The sequence below is a fragment of the Mytilus californianus genome, unplaced genomic scaffold, assembly GCF_021869535.1.
Source record: "Mytilus californianus isolate M0D057914Y unplaced genomic scaffold, xbMytCali1.0.p SCAF_8, whole genome shotgun sequence".
Lineage (NCBI taxonomy): Eukaryota > Metazoa > Mollusca > Bivalvia > Mytilida > Mytilidae > Mytilus > Mytilus californianus.
In genome coordinates this window covers 27,593,862-27,613,766 of record NW_026262734.1, presented here as the reverse complement: position 1 = coordinate 27,613,766, position 19,905 = coordinate 27,593,862, and the positions used below count along the sequence as shown (strand labels likewise).

At 31.1% G+C, this 19,905-nt stretch overlaps 1 protein-coding gene across 2 annotated transcripts; it reads left to right on the top strand.

Moving 5' to 3' along the window:
* The first annotated feature begins 405 nt into the window (after positions 1-405).
* Positions 406-7,244, top strand: LOC127712045 (T-box transcription factor TBX2b-like). Of its 2 annotated transcripts, none has more exons than XM_052218237.1 (5): positions 406-878; positions 2,835-3,102; positions 4,610-4,756; positions 5,334-5,413; positions 5,638-7,244. In XM_052218237.1, the coding sequence occupies exons 1-5, from the start codon at positions 517-519 to the stop codon at positions 6,758-6,760; spliced, it is 1,980 nt and encodes a 659-aa protein (XP_052074197.1). In that variant the 5' UTR covers positions 406-516; the 3' UTR covers positions 6,761-7,244. The 2 variants fall into 2 exon arrangements, with proteins under 2 accessions (XP_052074197.1, XP_052074196.1); XM_052218236.1 differs by having other exon boundaries at positions 2,835-3,117.
* The last annotated feature ends 12,661 nt before the right edge of the window (positions 7,245-19,905 follow it).

The window sequence follows — 19,905 nt, the reverse complement described above, 5'->3', positions numbered from 1 at the left end:
TTGCAATTAGAAATGGCAACAATTCTATGAAAACTGATATCAATGATTTTGATGTATGTCCTTGATAAAAATAGATATATCATTTCATTTAATTATATACTTATCATAGAAGTAAATCACTTCAGTAAGTAAATGAATTAGGAGGCGTGGCCTCAATCACCCAATTCTTTTATTCAATGAACGTGTTGACACATAAAACAAAGAAATGTTCTGCCCTTCACAGTTAATCCTGAAGGTAAACTTATCAATACCTCAATTGACACGCCCCTTTTCAGTTCTGATTGGTTCATATTACAAAAGTAACCAATCAAATCAATGGAAAATGAATTATGCAGATTCGTACTAATATTTCAGAAATTGTTTAGATTTGATGTTAGATAAATTTTGCTTCCTATATAGGGGTAACAAATCTAGTATTATATCAGTAATCAGTTTTGATTTGGACTGCATACATATATAAACATACTTAGTGACTTTGTAACGACTTATGAATACATTCACAGGACTTAAGAAATTATGATATATCAAGGAAATAATTCGGACTTACCGATGGCTTATAATCCGTTTTTTCTGCATCGTCCAGCAGACTATAGTGCGCTTCTAGCTCAGCAACAGCAATATTTATCCAACATCGCTCTACAATCGCCTGGTTATGCCGCATCCCTGCTCCCTAAACTGCAGCAGGCCATGGGTACTATGGGTAGATCCCCACTCACACCAGCTGATTTAATGCACCCTCTACATCAGAGACAAATGAGGAATATGGACCCACCAGAGTCTGAAATTCATGACGACCCTAAAGTTGAACTTGAAGGCAAAGAGCTGTGGGACCAATTCCACAGTATGGGAACTGAAATGGTCATCACAAAGTCAGGAAGGTTCGTACTATTTTTTAAGTAGATTGGCTTTATACTCAGAAGAGCATGGATGTTAAACTTGACTCTTGTTTTTATTATTATTTACTCAAAAATAGAAAGAAGAAAATAAATAAACATACGTTACAATCCCTTAATCAAAATATTCTAAACAATTATATATATATATATATATATACTACAATTTTATGTATTAATATAAAGATAATGAGATGTGGTATGATTGCCAAGAGACTACTACTATTAGAAGCCAAAGTTTGTTTTTTATTTTGTTTTCTATTTATTTTCCCTCTATTAGAGATTGAAACTATGCGTTTTAATCAAAAACTGCACGTTAAAGTGTTTATAATATAATATGCCATTTTAATTGTCACGTTATCAAGTACATTTGTTAGTTATTTCTATTGAGATCTGGCTTGCACTAAAACATCCTCATCTCGTTAGCGTAATCAGTATCTTTAAAGTTCGTGACAATAAAATAAAAATTTTATATTTATTTTATTATTTTCTAATTCAAATTTATCTGTGTATTTATCAAAATTTTACGGAAGATGTTAAACATTTATCTCTTATCAGAAGCTAGTTTCAGTCTCAATAAATTTAATTTAATCGTCGCCCGTTAACAAGACGCGAGCGGTAAAGATAATATCAGGAGCAAGTTCCGCAGCAGGGCGACTTGTTTTCTACTGACACCCCTTACCACACAGGATGATAGCTGTAAATTTTGTCTACGAAATAAACGAGGGAAATCTGTTTATTTCATACTGATAGCAGAAATAATTTCTGACACTTTTAACTGTTTAATGTATATTGTCAAACTTTATATAAGTGTCAATTCAAATTCACTGTCAAATTGTAGATACTTTTCATATGAACTGTTGAAACTATTCATATCAAAATTAAGATAATATTTTTTTAAATAAATAAATAAGATCAAATATCAATTACAAACTTATTTGAAAAAAAGAATTCGTTTCTTAATTTTTTATTTATTTTCATTAACTACTTGTTTATTTGAGAGAAAGATAAAAAAAATAACTGTTGTTTCTATGAATATGTTTGTTTAAGTTAAGAGTACAACCAATAGGTTCAATCTGATTAATTAGTATTATGACCCTTGAAATTTATTGTCAACATTCAATAATTGATAGGTATAAATTTCACAGTTATATCAGGACCTAACTTAATCCTTACTTATACAAAACTAATTAAACGTGGTCCCAGACTGTCCGGCATATACTAGGATTAGTGTCAGCAAGCCGAATTTGTGACATAAGGCACTTAGCTTGTCAACGAACAGCCTCCGAATGTATCCGTATCTGTTATAGAAATATGATAATATAATGTCAAAATTCGTCAGGGAAATGATACATGTATCATACTTTGTCTTATCTGAGCTGAATTTCAGTTAAACGGATTAAAACTTTTAACTCTTTCGATTAGATTTTCACATTTTTAATAAGCTTATTATTTAATATAATATGACCACCAACACAAGTACTACTTTTATTACATATTTCATTTCCTTGTTTTTGTTAATTTCATTTACACAAAATATATAGAATCAAATTTAATCATCTCAAAGTCCGTAATATGTTATTGTGAAAGAAATATAATATCTACATCAGTTTTGAATTAATAACGTTTTTCAATGATGAAAATGTCTCATATCGCCTATCTTTATATGTAAATGTTCAATGTATGCTTTTTTTTATATCATTAACTACTGAGAATTGTTTTTATTTATTTATTTAATCATCTTTTTATTTACTAGGTAAACATTTTTTTTATATATATTTTCTTGTCTTTTTTATATTTATTCACTTGTTTATTTATTCATTTACTTGTTTATTAATTTATTTATTCACTTGTTAATTTATTTATTTCATTTTTTCATATATATTTACGTTTAATATTATATTAATACAGAATAATAAATAAGATTCTTGTTTATTTCAGGCGAATGTTCCCGCCATATAAAGTACGTGTTTCTGGTCTGGACAAAAGGGCTAAATACATTTTGTTAATGGACACAGTCCCTTTGGATGACTGCAGGTACAAGTTCCACAACAGTAGATGGGTTGTCGCAGGAAAGGCTGATCCAGAGATGCCCAAGAGAATGTACATTCACCCAGATTCTCCAAGCACTGGCGAGCAATGGATGCAAAAAGTTGTCTCCTTCCACAAACTTAAACTGACCAATAACATCTCTGACAAGCATGGATTCGTAAGTTATCATTTTGTAAGTTTTACACATTTTAAGGGTTCTCTCTCTACAATCGCAAAAACTTGTGAACAAATTTTGGGACTCTTTAAAAAAGAGCTACTTTTTAGGCATTCATTCCAATTTTTCATTTTCAAAATTTCTGAAAAGCGAAATAATTTTTCATGGCATCTGTTGGATAATTTTGTATCGCACCTTTCCTTGACTTAGAGAGAATTCTTGTACACCTTTTATTATTGAGATATAATCTAATTTAGTGTAGAAATATTGCTAATTAAACATATTCCTTAGAATTACTCTGGCTTTTCTTTAAACTAACGCCCCACAAATTATCAACTCATAATAAATTAATTAAGCATACAATTTGATTACAAGTAAATGGAAGAATCTATCAGCTTCACCGCTAGATCAAAGGTCGGCAAGTTTTGTATGTATTTCTGCTAAGGATCAGCAATTCAATGTTTTGGAACAATCTTGTTAATTTGATGGACTCCGTGTAACACAATGACATATCTTATGTAAGACATGTGCTTCTGATTTTTCTGTATAAGATACATTCTTCTGAAAACAAGACGATGTTACGCAATAATCATTCGCTTCTATCACAAAATCACCTGCAGAATTATAGGATTTAATTTCATATAAGCTATAAATATGGCTTATTATGCAAATAGATATTTTTCATTTTCCTCACGATCTGCTAAAAATCACAGCTCATTTTTACGTGGAATTGTGAATTTGTAAGAGCATTATCACCTTAGCGATAATTTGTATAGACTAAGTGGGGGTGTTAGTCTTTTTTTCCATAGTCTATAAAACTGGGAAAATTTTCACTCAATTTCCATAAGCACCTAATTTGTATACAATAAAGACTGTTAGCTTTCGCAAATAAGAATGATAATTGTTCTATAATTCCTCTAATAGTGTAACACCTTTTTCATTAAGGCGTTGAAATACTTGATTTACGGATAAAGAAAAATTCTTTCGTATGTGTAAATGGCGCCGTATTCCTTAAGCCAACACGTCGGTCAGTTTTCCCTATCAGGGTTCGGAATCTATTGCTCAATTTTTGTGGGATTAGTGTTTGAGCTTCCGCTAAGTACAAAAAGATTTACTGACAAAACTAATTAAACGAATATTCGTATACAAAACGATTCAAGCGAAATAATTACTGGCCGTTTTCACTTGATGTAAATTGATTGACTTGATCGGTGATGGGTCTTTAGACTCTATCATTTCTTGTATAATTGAGAAATATGCCAACTTAAGAATAATTATTCGCCATATTTGCATCTGTCTATTTAATTTTCTGCCCGAGTAAATGTGCGGAAACAGACTGATCCACTTCATATATATTCATTACATTAATTCCTCAGATTTGTTTTACATGTCACGTATAATGACAAAGTAAGCCGACGAAGTTTAAAATTTGACAACTTAAAGTAATAGTTAGATTGTCGCCCTTACTATATTTTTGTAATTAAACATAATTTTTTGTTCTTTTTTGCAGACTATTCTCAACTCCATGCACAAGTACCAGCCTCGGTTTCATCTAGTTCGTGCTAATGACATTTTGAAGCTACCTTATTCCTCGTTCCAGACATACGTGTTCAAAGAAACCCACTTTATTGCAGTTACAGCGTATCAGAATGAAAAGGTGTGTTTACTAGTTTATTTTAAACAGATTATAGCTTTTAAGGCGACTCTTAAAACAAGTTTATTTACAAAGCGCCATCTATACATCATAAAGATGACACGCACGTGCCTGTTAATTGTCTGGATCATTTGAAGCGTTTACAAAGCAGCTTAATCTATGTCCCAAAGGAGCTTCCCAATGATACTCAAACATTCAGGTGATGCTGAACAAACAATATCATCATGATTTGTATATTTTGCATTGAAAGATGGTCACTGATAGCAGTTACTTGATGAAAATACAGATCTAATTGCAAACTACTAAAGTATGGTAATGACGGAATAATTAGCGAGTTTTGTTTATTGTTGTCGACTGGTCTAGCACTCCAGTTGCAAATCAGTATCCCAAGTACTAGGCAAAGATACACGATTTTTCTTTGATAAATATAAAACAAATTATATTGAAATACATTACAACAGAGACATTACAACGTACAAAATAGTAGTCGATCAATATCCATGTTCTCTGTCTCGCTTGAAAATTGACAAAATTATATTCGAAATATATTATATTTAATTTTTATATTTATGTATTTTAGGTAACGCAGCTAAAGATCAATCACAATCCATTTGCAAAGGGTTTTAGAGACCAAACAGGGACTGGCAAGAGAGAGAAAAAGTAAGTATTTTTTTCTAATAAAAAGAATAATTTTAAACACGATTAAAGACCATACATTTTGACAAATAGTATACTTATTAATGCTAAATATAAAATATAAAATGATTTCCTAGTTATATTAATTTTTATAAACTAGAATGTTTATTTTTTTTAAATCACTTAATTCATTGATTTTGAGACGTTATTTTATTGAAAAACTTATTATTTTCGTTTTTTTTTTACAGAAGGCACATTTCAAGTTCCTCAAGCCAACAATTAGTTTCATCAGACCGAGAACAAATCAAAGCAGACACAACTCTGAGCGACGATGAAGACGAGACTGAGATATGTGTTGACGAAACTGACGATGTTTCATCTGAGGTAACATCTGCAACAGAACTTAAAGGAATTATTGCGACCGAACAGGAAAGTGGTATTGATATGAAGATTCCTCATAGTATCCACTCAGATGTATTTGGAGTAAAGCAATCATTAGATACATCTGATGACCCAGTACACAAAGAAGGATTCCAACGCGCAGACATAAATCTTAGTTTGACATCGTCGTCAAATGATGAATTAGACAGATCAGACATTAGCCACGTATCCCCTAATAAATCCGAAAGCGAGGCAGACCATTCACATTCAGATGACTCTATAAGTGAAGAAAAATCTCGACTTAAATCACCAGAAATCTCGTTTCATTCCGACTCAGACGACAATCGAAAAGGACCAGTTAAAGCACCAAATGTAACAGTTGTACAACCATCAGCAACACATGCTATGTTTCCTTTTATGTACCCGTCAAATGGACTTTTCTCATCTTCTTCATCATTTCCGTTTCCGCTTGGACACATGTTATTTAATTCTGGAAATTCAGCATTTTCGTCACAACTTCCTTTTTTTTCACAAGGACATGGTGACATGAACAATTTACCACCAACACATCCATTGTCATTGTCGTTATCGAACCAGTCTCTCTTACAACCAGCATTTTCTTCCGGAAGTTCACCGTATAGTCCAACATCACCACAGAATCAACCATCTCATCTTGGACCTATGTTTTCATCACGTTCTAGTCCTCGTTACACACCATACTCACTTCCATCGACAAAAACAACAATGGTTACTTCAACTTCTCCAGTGTCAGCAACAGGGAATCCAATGTGTGGTGCATCTGATTCATCTCCGTCAATCTCACCGAGAATGAACGGAATTAGCCGACATTCGCCGAACAGTAGAAGCCCACTTTCATTGAACATTCCATCCCCATACGACAGTTTAAACAATCGTACAAATAATGACATTAGAAGTATGGAAAGAATGTTATATGGCATTAACCGATCAAGACTTGAGTCAGACAAATAATATTGTTGTTGTGTTAATTGTTTAATTTATTTATTTAGACGGGTATTTATTATTATTTTATTTTTTGTTTTTCTTGTGTTCGATTTATTGTCATAACTTACTTCCGGAACCTAAGTTGTTCTAGATATAGATCTTTGGATCAAGTGCTCAAGAAGTAATCACGTGACAATGATGCATTAGTAGGACGGACAACGCTCATGAAAAACATTGATGCTGTGATATATATAGAATAAGACAGGGTTAAAGTAATTACACGAATATATCTACGATAAAGCATAACAGATCTTGATGCCTTTATTCATTTTTTTAAAGTAAAAATTAACGTTTTAGGTGTATATATTTAGACTTTCTTCTAGTGAATTCTTATTTCTGTACATTGTTTAAACGATTAATGGCATTGATTTTTCAGGGCTTTACTAGTAAATGGGAAGTGTGCAATATTTGTTCTCAATATGTATCTAAACAATAAATGAATGAAACTTAATTTTATTTTCATTTTTGATGCAGCCAGACATCCACTTGTATACGAAAGAAAATTTTTAGTTAACCTCTAATTCTGTCCTATAGAATTATAAATTAATTATAGAACTCGAACTATGATATGGTCCATTGTCTAAACTATCAACAAGAAGACACCCAACACCACAGCAAAAAAAAATAAGAAGAAAAAAAACTTATACCATTCCACAAAACACTATAAACAGAACAATGAGTATTGAGCAACACGAAACCAACCAAAAAACCCGGATGAGGCTTATGCATCCTTTATTCCTCAGTAAAAAGCAGAGCATTTATTTAAATCTTTTTTGTATAAAGAGAAATGTTTAGTATGTGCCAATGAGACAGTGAATAAACCATATAATAACACCAGAAAAGATATCTATGTGGTTTTATTGGAATATATATAATGACCAAATTAAGAAAATCATTGTAATTATTGATTGATTGTTTCTTGCTTAACGCCCAGTTGCAATCGTTATATCTGAATGTTTTTTTTTTATCAAAGAACAACAACAATAATTGACACAATAAAATGACAATACACTTATGAAAATGAATGTAAACAATTTACAGACACAAAAATACAACCAATGATATCAGATCTTCATCTTGAAACTGCAGTAGTGAAACTTCGACAATGCCAAAGAGTTCTACTAGTACTGTTTATCTAAAATAAACAGTTTGATTTATACCGGAAAGTATAGCTTGTCTTCATAACAATTGTATTAAGTAATCCAATTTAACTAACATTTTCTTTTTTTTAGACTCATAAATCTTAAGCATGTATTCAATAATCATGCAAATACATTTTAAATTAACCATTAGACTGAAAGTTAATCGCACAAGAATGGCAAATACGCTTTCTAAAATGCACCTAACTTCATTATAAAATATCACTGACACCAATTTTCAACAATATTCCTTTTCCTTATGAAATATTCAATTACTAACAAAATAATAAAAGAAACTATTTGATAATATAGACTATCGTTCAATACACAACCTCTGTTGTTATACGTTGACTTAATTGACATACTGGAACATTTTGACTGTCTTTTAAGCAGACTGATATCATTGTTTATAGTGAACCTTTTTATATATACCTTTCGTGCATACTACAATTATTTCACCTTATTTTAAAGTTTTAAGCTGATAAGCACCGCCAGGTGTAGGATTTTACAAGTTTTACAAAGGCAGGCAGTTAAGCATAACTTGGGCTACGGTTTTCAATGGCTTGCTTTAATTTTAAGGTCAACTTTATCCATGAAATAGATAGGTTTTAGTTGATAATATCCCTGGCATGTTTAAGTAATATCATGACTATTTAATTACTGAAGATTCATTTGGTTTTAATTCGTTTTGTCCGGAACCATTCGGGAGAAAATGGTCTCTTTGATCTTTCTGAAGTTTTTTTTTCATTTGTTTTATTTGACAATTTTGTCTTTGGATTTCTGACAAGAGAATTTTAGGGACTAATATGCTTAAGACCTCGAGTGTATGTAAATAGTATATTAAGCTTCCTAATATTGATTCAAGGATGTGATTTTTCTGTCAGGAGAATTTGAAAAACGGAATATATATAAATTCCATTTTGAATCATACCACTAAATACAATGTAGAAAGTTTTATCAATTAGGGAGGTACCATTTGATTTTTATGGGGGGGCTAGGATGAAAAATTTTGTCCTGCCTTTTTATTTTTCCCTCTATTTGGTCCTGCCTTTTTATTTTTCACTCTATTCGGTCCTGCCTTTTTTTTTTAGTTTATCCTGACTTTTTATTTTACATAAATTGTCATCCTGCCTTTTTTTTTTTGCAAATAATTTCATCCTGCCTTTTTTTTTTACTAAAAACTCCTGTCCTGCCTATTTTTTTCAAATTTCATCCTAGCCCCACATACATGTGTAATGATTCCTCCACGAATGCTTTATTTCTGGATTCTAGCTAAATTACGGACAGATTCTGAAATGCTCTGAAGACAAGTGTATAAAACTACACTATTCTTATATTACAGATACTGCTGTTGGTATATGTACAATGAGGGCTGATTAAACTTTAGAATGACTTTCTGCTATGACAGTATGGCCAGAATTACAAGACCGATCCGAGGAAAACATTTCTTTGTGCGTAGATTAATAATCTCTTTTGAGGACATGTATAAAAGTCAAAATCTTTTTCCTCATTCAATTTACAACTTGTATTGCATACATATAGAATAGACCTGAATACATGACTAGTGTAATGTAGATAAAACAGCTATAGGCCTTAGACCTGTTAGCCAAGAAGGTGAACAGTATAATACAATGAGAAAAAGCATACATTTAACATTAGAAATATAAATGAGCAAAAAAAAAGGAGCTTTCGTTTAACACACGTCTCATAGATACATATATACAGTTCAAAATTTCCTAATTTATTGAATTTCACGATTAAGGACGAATTTAGACTTTTAAAAAGGTCTATCAAAATCTATTTATTCTATTTATTCTTTGGGGGAGGGCTTTTGTTTAGTTATTTATTAGTTTTTCTCTATTCTTTTGCATTTTATTCAGTCATATTATCAACATATTACAAACACATTACATAAACTATTTATCGGGAAACACCATGATGAGATACATATTGTGACATTGTTCAGTAAATTCTGTACATTATAAAACTCATAAAACGTTAATAATAACAGAATGTTGAATCTCCAAATATTTTCTCGATTACAGCTGGGACATTCTTCTTTTATTGTAAGGGAACGCCTTCTCGTATGGGATAAACCGAATTGAATAGAATAACAAACTATAGTTAGCTTCAGTAACAGGGTATCTTATCGATAATTATAGGATATAACACGACACGAGACAAATTTGCAAATGAAGAAGTCAAAATCGGTTTGAATTGTAGCACTGTCACCCGTGGCCAATTAGAGACCGAATAGGTATACTCCGTTATTAGGTTGCAATAAAAAGAAAGTGATCGAGTTCACCCTTGCATCTGCCGAGTCCGTTTTACGTTTTCATTATCGTATGTGTTTTTGGTAATGTTATATATGAGTTCAGGTTTTTCATCTTGGGCAATTAACATAATTTTGTTGTAAAAGTCTTTCATTGAGAGAAATAAATGTTTTATGCTACAAACTTGAAATGAATCATGTTTTGCCGACTAATATACAATCTGTTAATGGTTTCAGTGGTTCTGGTACATATATTACGATAACCAGAAAACTCTGCATAATTCGCTCATTAACCTCTAATCTGTAATAGGAAAAGATTTAGGCTCTATCCATGTATCTTTCAGTTTTTGGTCTTTTCTCATTAATAGGTTAATTAATTTACATATAGTCTGTGCGAATTTACGATTACAAATCAATTACTGATATAGAATTTTTATATATTGGTATCTATAGCGTTGAAAACGAATATCACTCGGCCGTTATATGTCAAGGATACAGAAACTTCAAATGAAAACATGTACATTTATTTATTGTAATTCAGCTAAAGACACCAACAATTTAGAGACCAACTGTCGCTACTCAGCAATTCTACAGTAATCTGTAAATGTATATCATAATGAAAACTATAAATTTCAAGAATATTAATATAAATATAGAAGTGCAATATACAATCTTTATAGTGGTGTCATATATATGTAATTAATATAACATAAGTACCAAATAAATTGAATCTATAGCCTATATAGCAATTAAATAATAATGTAAATTGTCACTTTAGTGGTCAGTTTGGTCAAGATAGTTGTGTCCAGTTACAGGTTTAGTTATGCAAATGGCCATTTATGACATAATTTATCATGACAACTGCCATTTTCTGGGCGCCATGAATCTTGTGGACAGTCCGTTCCTTCCTCGTCGTTTTGACCATGGGTGTATTTTTGTGTGTAATCTTTATCATAATTTAATTGCTTTATTTAAAATGATCGTTTGAATTATCACACGACAAGTATAATATGATATCTATCTCAACTCCATCTTCTTCCGATTTGAAACTTTTAGTCTCTCGCGGCTCTACGAGACTCACGTATCAATATTTTTATTAATTTATTACATACGGATTAGCAATAACACGTGTTTTAAATGTTTGATCGAGATATTAAAATTATAAATTTTAAACAAACGTTTGAAGTTCGAATATTTAGTACTACTTTATTATACTTCGGCGGAAAACTTAAAGCGAAACAGAACCAGAAGGCTCTTTTGTTACTACGTTGTTTGACAATGATTATTAATTTACAAACTCAATAAAAATGTTGTCAATAGGAATCAAATCTCCTGAGGTAAAATTGAAACTCGTAACTCATATATACTAACTATTTTGTCAAAAACAATGATGACAGACTTATGCCCACGGTATCAACTGTTTGAAAATATTGATACAATATTTCTGGGATTAAAACTTGTTTGAGCTGTTTTTTGTAAATTTCAAACAAATTTGTTTTATCAGTTACATAATATAATTTGTTACCAAATATTGTCAGAGCTATCGTCATAAACTATTTTTTGTAGCCTCTAATTCAGCCAATTAGCATATTAAGCGGTTAGTTTTTCTTTATTTGTACTTTTCTGATTTCTGTAACCCGAGGCTACTGACCTGACACATATTTGTTTTTTACTTCATGCAACATATTTATAAAGTTAGTTGAAAAAATATGTGTTAATGCGTTATTCAACAACAGCAAAAAAATACATCCAATTTTCTGAAAAGTCATGCTATGTCTGCAATAAAGGTGTTGGACCTAAAAAATAAAATTAAAGTACCAAAGAACGCCGATACTGACATTTCAAATCAAATTTAGAGATGTCATAAGAAAAAAAGGAGGAAAACTGTCTATAAAATTACAGAAAATTGAGAGATTGATGTTTTCAATTTCCAAAAACATGGCAAATTGGACGAGATTTGTGTAGAAAATTAAGCGTTACTGTCTGACATTTCACACGAACAATTTCTATTCTAACAACACCTGACGTATACTGCTATCACATTATTACTAATTATTTTATATTGATTCCAGAGTCGCAAACAAATCAGATATATTAATCACCAGAGGCAAGAACTGTTTGGTCGTGTTAACATGGCGTCAGAGATCGGCTGCTGCTGGCCGGAAATGATCCTAACTACACCTATAAGATATCCGACCACAAAAAAAGCGACATTTTTTATCAACATCGGCAATATATGTCATATACAACGAGATGGAGACGATTATAATTAATTTGTTCTGATTTCATCTGCTTTAAGAGTTTTTGCTAGGTTTATAATTCTGAGTGGTCCCTTGTCCGTAGGACGACATTAATTTGACCAATCCTGTATCACACCATCTGTTGGTACGCTTTCAACTTGCACGCGAATATATTATTTTAATATCAAAATAGTTACAGTTAAAAGGAACATCGGGATGAAAATAAAATTTCGAGCAATGTACAATTTTTTTTAACATAACTAGTATCTTTAGTATTACAACAGGATACATGTATAAATCACAGCTCTGATTGGCTGCGCATTTTGTTTTTTATTTTTCATTTTGTTTTTCTTTTTTGTCCATAAAACACTTGCAATTTGGATCAGACAGACTAGTAGTAATTGAAATTGATGAGGGTACCAAAGTAGCGAGCTATAGTTGTAAGAAAGCCAAACATTGGTGTTTGTTAAGACTATGTTTTGTGTGACTATGTTTCAGTGCTTACCACTTTGCTGGAGACATGTAACTGAGCTTTGATTATAAAAACTCTTATATTCTTGTTAATACATCACTTTTTGTTTATCTAATTATAGAAATATTTGAAAATTGACGTGAACAAGACAGTATAAACCCGAGTTTACTATGTTTTCACAGTATTAAGTATGTATGCAAACATTAAGCCACATTTTTGCATATATTTAAAGCACAAAGGAGACGCGGATACTAAATAAGCAGACGATCGCGTGATCTGAATTGCATCATGGTTAACGACTGTTGATGGTACCAGTCGAAAGTCTGCTTGCCAGCAATAGCAGTGACACTTACAAGAGGGAATCGGCACCGTGAATTATCGTTTACAAACTTTCCACTAATTATTTGCTAGACACCTATCGCGATCATACTTAAAACCGATCGTCAGAGGTGAAATTGTCTTCATCTGTTGTTCGTCTGTCATTATTGCCAATGATATGTTGTTACAGCTAACATAAACTAAATTTGTATACAAATATATCATACTTTGCAAGACGCAGTGCGAGAAATGCGAGTCTTTTTCTCTAAAAAAACCCATACTTTTATGTTTCAAAATACACAATGCAAAATGATACCATGCTTTTTATATATAAAAATAGAAGAAATAAAGAAAAATCGATTGCTGCTTTTTAATATTTGATATAAGAGACAAGTATTTAAGACAAAAGTGGTAAAAAAAACTCGTGACGGTGAACGAGAAGTAAAAGTACTTACAATACTATTTGATACTTACCATTTTCATATTTTAGGCCAACGATTCGGATGCTATCAAAATTTCTATTTTTTTCTACCTTAGGACGTCTGTTCCCACTTAGAACTGACACTCTTTAAGCCATCAATATATTGGATCCTTGTGACTATAATAAATGCAAGTGATTTTTTGCATAAATACGTGTCAGAAAAAGAGGAAAATATTTTTTATGCAATTAATCATTCTTAGAAGAAAAGCTTTAATGTATAATTTTTCGCACAAATATGCGCTAAATTGAAAATATCAATTAGCAATCGTCATTAAATGTATACATTCTTACTTTATTGTGTGTCTTTAATGAAGGTTTCATACTTAACGTGTTAACACCCCTCTTGAAGCGCAAGAAAATGTTCTTTATGTGTGACTGATGGCGATTATTCTATACAAAACATATGTTTTATCATAATACGTTTTGTCGTAATGTACAGATACATCTAAGTTACTAGAAAATAAATTTCACTTTTTTTCAAAACCACTAAAAGATATGACATAATTTGCTTAATGTAGAAACAACTGAAATTATCATTGTGTCGTGCAAGATTTATTGAATCATAAATTCTCATCAGCTGCAAAGTAATGATTCTCCTCTTGAACCACTACCAGGAAGCCTTGAACTTTTAGAGTTTGGAGTTTGATCTTGATTTCATATAAAGTTCGTCCTCCTTCAATGGAAAACCATTGTGCTAAATTTGATAACATTTGCCTTTTTTTTAATGTTCCCCCATTTTGCTGAGAATTGGATCTATTACTGCTATTTGTTTACCCCCACAAGATGATAAGGAAATATATAGGAACAGAAGAAAATATTACAATATGCCTATACTGCAACTTTGTTTTGATATTTAGATCTTTTGTGTAAACATTTATTTAGAAGTTTGGTGCGGAAACGAGTACTAATTTGTTTCTAAAACAAAAAGTTTAATCTGTAATTTTTCTCATTTGTAAAATTCTCAATTCGTCGTTATTTCGAACTCCTTGTTTGTAAATATATAATTTTACGTGTCAAAATCTTTCAAAAGGCTGACATTAGTAATTAGTTCCAGTAATTCTAATACTATATAATTTCTCTTTTCTAAAATTGACCAGTGACGCATCCCTAACTTTCAAATGTTTTGGTTCGAGAGTTCCGAATGAAGGTAAATCCATCAAATCTCTTCGGACGCACGAAATTTATAAAGTGTTTTATTTCATTGAAAAAGTTTGCTACCCTTCGCGTGAAACAAAACCGTTTCAAAAAATAGAAATATTTATAGCCAACACTAAGCATTCAAAATTTTCTTTTCTTCTAAAGTGGTCGTCAAACTCTCTGTAATTCTCTGAATACCCCTTTTCGGCCTATTTATTCCTAAACTATAGTTCTCGTCTTCAAACGCCTATGTGACTTTCACTGATACACAATCGATAACTTGGTAATCTATCTTGATTTCTGTTTTCTGGATTTATAAAAAAAAAATATACATAAACTGATTAAATATAAAATGATCTTGTATATTTATTATAAAAAAATCATATTTACCTACGGTTGCTAGGCAAGGTATGAGAAAATCAAGGCACCGCAGAAAAAAGTTAATTTGCTACCTGTCAATACATCATACTATCGTCCAGTCACTCTATCGACTTTTGTAATGACGTTAAAATGCTTTTAAAGTATCACATTGTCAGATTTTGTCGTAAAACCGAGATAATATTCACAGATACGGACAATTTCAGCCACTTTTTCTGCACAAATCTGTGTATCAGTTGATGGTAGTATTGAATTCTATTGTATTTTCCCCTTTTGTGAAATTAAAAATGAAGTGTAGTGCGAAAATTGGCAGAATGGAAGTTATATAACTCGAACAAAAACCGTTATAGATAGCGTTTTAGTCAATCACGAAGGTTTATATTACAACTTCAGTGTGACACGCAAAGCTAAACAATGCCTGTTATTTTTATCATATTTCTGTTAAGTACAAAGAAAAACGTCACCTTCAGGAAACAATTGATTCTCACTACATATGGTGACATAATAATCAATGGGCCTCGATTTAAATTGTGCGAAAGCGTTTAATATGGTACATTTGTGAAGTTTGCATATACCGATAATAGTCCTTTAGATCGTTTTAATTGCTCTTTTCACACAATTCTTTAGTATTAGTGTTGTATCGCGCGCATTCCGAATTATGGTGTCCTCTTATTACATTTCGGCTTGCTCGGTCACTTACTTATCGAAGCTTGCTATGATAGCATTTCTTTCTAAACCTGATTATAATTTACGGAGGTGTTAGTAATATAAGAATAAGAAGATAAGATAAGAATTTTATTAATCTAATCAAGAACCCATAAAGGGCATCATTTACAACAATATTAAGCACAATATGATTGGAAAAAAGAAAAACTATATCCTAATATAATACTATCATATATTGGACAGGATCAGAGCCTAACACATCATGTGTCTTACATAACATTAACAATAATTGCATAATAATTTTATATATTTTGTATCCACCTGGATCTTATTTCTAAACACTTAATTATATAATTGCCTAGGCACATAAGAGTTGGTAAATGCTCATTTGTGAACAGCCAGAAATATTTTTTATCCTTGGGTAATTCTTTAAAATTATTACAAAAACTGTTTACTTTATCCCATAATAATTTTCTCTGTTCGTTATATAAAGGACAACTTACTGTGAAATGGGTCTCATCTTCAATAGAATTTGATCCATGTGATAGGCAGTGATGACATAGACGCTGACTTCTCTCTATGTATTTTTTACTATACCTATCTTTCTCAATTTTAAGATCATGTGCACTTATTCTCAATTTACATATAGCTCTTCTTATATTAAAATCTTTAATTGATAAATAAGCCTCCTTTACGAAGTCAGTCTTGAGGTTGAAATAATTTTCTAATTTACTATTACCTTGTGATAAGGTATCAGATCTTTTGACCCCCCAAAATGTTTTAAAACTGTTACAAAGTTTACATTTTACAAATTTAATTAATCTATTGAGCTTTGTATTCAAATTTTGTATATCAAGTGATTGAAGGACATATCTCATAGATGAATACCAACAATTAATGTTTCCTGCATCTAAAATTTTATTACAAACATAAGCATCATAAAGTAACCCATCGTCCAATTTGTTAAGCCTGTGTACATATTTTACCATAGATATAATGACAGAAAAATAAAGAGGAAATCTTGCAACCTCTGATAACACTGCCAAATTTGAGGCTTTTTTATTTACACCAAGAATATATTTTAGATACCTGAAATGTGATTTTTCCAAATAATCATTTATGTAAATTAATTCAAATAGATAATCACTTTTTTTCTTGCAAGCAGCAGAGTTAATCTTAAAGGTACCCCAGATTTCACTACAATATAATAAAATTGGTTTTATTGTGTGATCATATAAATGGATTGCAGTATCAATACTTGGATTACAAGCTGACATGGATTTTTGTAGTTTAAATTTTGCCATTAAGGACTTTTTGAATAGCTCTTCTTTCCCCTGCTGAAAAAGACCACTGGAAGTAAAGACTATCCCTAAATATTTATATCTGTTAACACATTCTATAGCCTCATTATCTAAACAAAGAGATTCCTTCAAAAATTTTCCAGGCTTGTTAAAAATTAAAACTTTTGTTTTGGACAAGTTAACATCTAGACACCAATCAATACAATAAGTTTGCAGGTTATCAAGTCGGGTTTGCAGACCCTGTTTAGTGTTTGATAATATAATAATGTCATCGGCGTACATAAGACAATCAATTCTACGCCCATTGATATAAACAGCATCTGGACTCGACTCAAATCTTGGAGGCAGATCGTTAATGAAAAGCTTAAATAAATTTGGGCTTAGAACATCCCCTTGCCTAACCCCAACTAGCGAGCTGAAAGATGGCGTTAGTACATTACCCACTTTCACCGACATTTCATTTTTTCTGTACATGTCTTTTAAAATAGTATAAAATTTTCCAGATATGTTATTTTCCAATAATTTGTATCTAATACCACAGTGTATGACCCTATCAAAAGCCTTTTTAAAGTCCACAAAGCAAGCATAAATTTTCCCCCCTTTTCTGTTAGTATATTTATCTAATATGGTTTTTAAAACAAACATATGGTCAGATGTTCTGCTCTTTTTTGAGAAACCAACCTGACATGGATGAATTATATTATTTTTATCAAGATGAATGTCAAGTCTTTTATTAAGAATACTGTTAAATAATTTTCCAATGCATGAATTAATTGCTATGCCTCTGTAATTTTCAGGTTTACTAGGACTCCCTGCTTTAAAAATTGGACATATATAAGACAATGACCATTTGCGAGGGTATGTTCCAGAGCAGAATATCAAGTTAAAAAGTTTCTGCAAAACAGGTGCAAATATACTACCCCCTGATTTTAATATCTCGTTTGGGATACCATCTAGTCCTGCAGCTTTATTATTCTTTAGTTTATTTATAGCATCCAAAATTTCTTTTAGGGTTATTTTGTAATCCAGTTCACAAAAAGTTGGATTATTTTCTAAATTTTTTACTTTCTTGTTAATTTCCTCTAATCTGTCTTTAAATTTGTCAGAGTTGAGATTTAAAGATTGAAAATATGAAAACCAGACGTTAGTTTGAATAGAATGTTCTGGACCATCCAAATTGTCTTCTTTTAATTCTTTGATGAGATTCCAATAACTCTTTGGATTATTATCCCTTAGATTATCCAGACTGTCAAGAATGTTTTGTTTAAATTTCCTTTGTTTATATTTACGTAGCTTATTATACTCCCTATAACATTTATAGTAAGACCCTTTTATAATTGGGTCCCAGGGGAATTTTGATAACAGCTCACCTTTAGAAATAAGGCTTTTACGTTTTTGTACCAGGTCTTTGTCAAACCATTTTTTGTTTTTGTATTTACGTGCAACTTTTTTCTTGGTTTTACGGAATATTAAACATTTACTGGCAGCATTATCTATTATATCAAAACATTCATTAGCTGCCTTTTCAATATAGTCCTCTGAAAGATTAAATTTTGTGTCTAAAAAATTTTTGATACTATTTCTAATAATTGGCTGGCATAAAGTATCTTGAAGTTTTTGTGTAGAGGTTTCTGACCATATATATTTTCCTGGAAATAAAATAGTATTGTCTTGCTCCTTAGCTTTATGCGAGTAACTAGCTAACAGGCCAAATGTCAGTTTACAGTGACAGTCTGACAGAGTTGATAAAAAATCAGCAACATGAAAAAATAAAGTATCTTCAATCAAGTCTTCCGACATGATAACATAGTCAACCACACTACTACCTACTGCTTTTATACAAGTGTATTTACCATAAGAATCGCCCCACATTCTTCCATTTAAAATACGTAATTTGGACGCAATACATAAGTCCAGAAGTTGTTTACCTCTTGAATCTACTTTCATATCATAACTTAATCTCTTTTCTTGAATAATATCACAACTATAATTATCATACATTGGTATATGTGTATCATTAACATCATTTATTATAAAATCTGGCTCTGACCCTGTCCTTGCATTTAAGTCCCCACACAATATAATACTACCTTGATGGCTAAAATTTATGATATCTTTTTCTATGTTTTCTAGTGTGTCATCTTCTGATTGATCAACATAAAATGAAGTAGCTGGTATAATATATGCCAAACATAGGAATATATCTGTACTTAGATTAAAATAATGTTTATCAAACTGTAACCATATCAATATATCAGCAACTGAATGACACAAAAACAAACCAACAAACATCTCGCGTTTGCATAAAATGGTAACTAAACTAGAGCTAAATTATTTCAAATTCGGACCACTTGCGTTGTTTTGTCATTTGGCATGCAGATATACAACAGGAACAGCAATATGAATTATAATATCATTCGATATGTATTAAAGATAATAAAATAATAAAGTTCTCCTAAACACGTATATATTAAGTGCGCTAACAAAAACTTGGTGAAATAATAAACAACTTTTCATACAACAATAAAATTAAAGAATAAAAAATCAATCCTCATTAAGAATGGGAGGCTACCATACTTATGTAATTTTAATTACATTTTACTGGAGTTATGTCTTTACTAATACATTTATTGGGTAGTTCATGGACATTTTGATTAAATACTGTTATAAAATACAAGTTAAGATTAAAAACATCATTAATAGTGGAT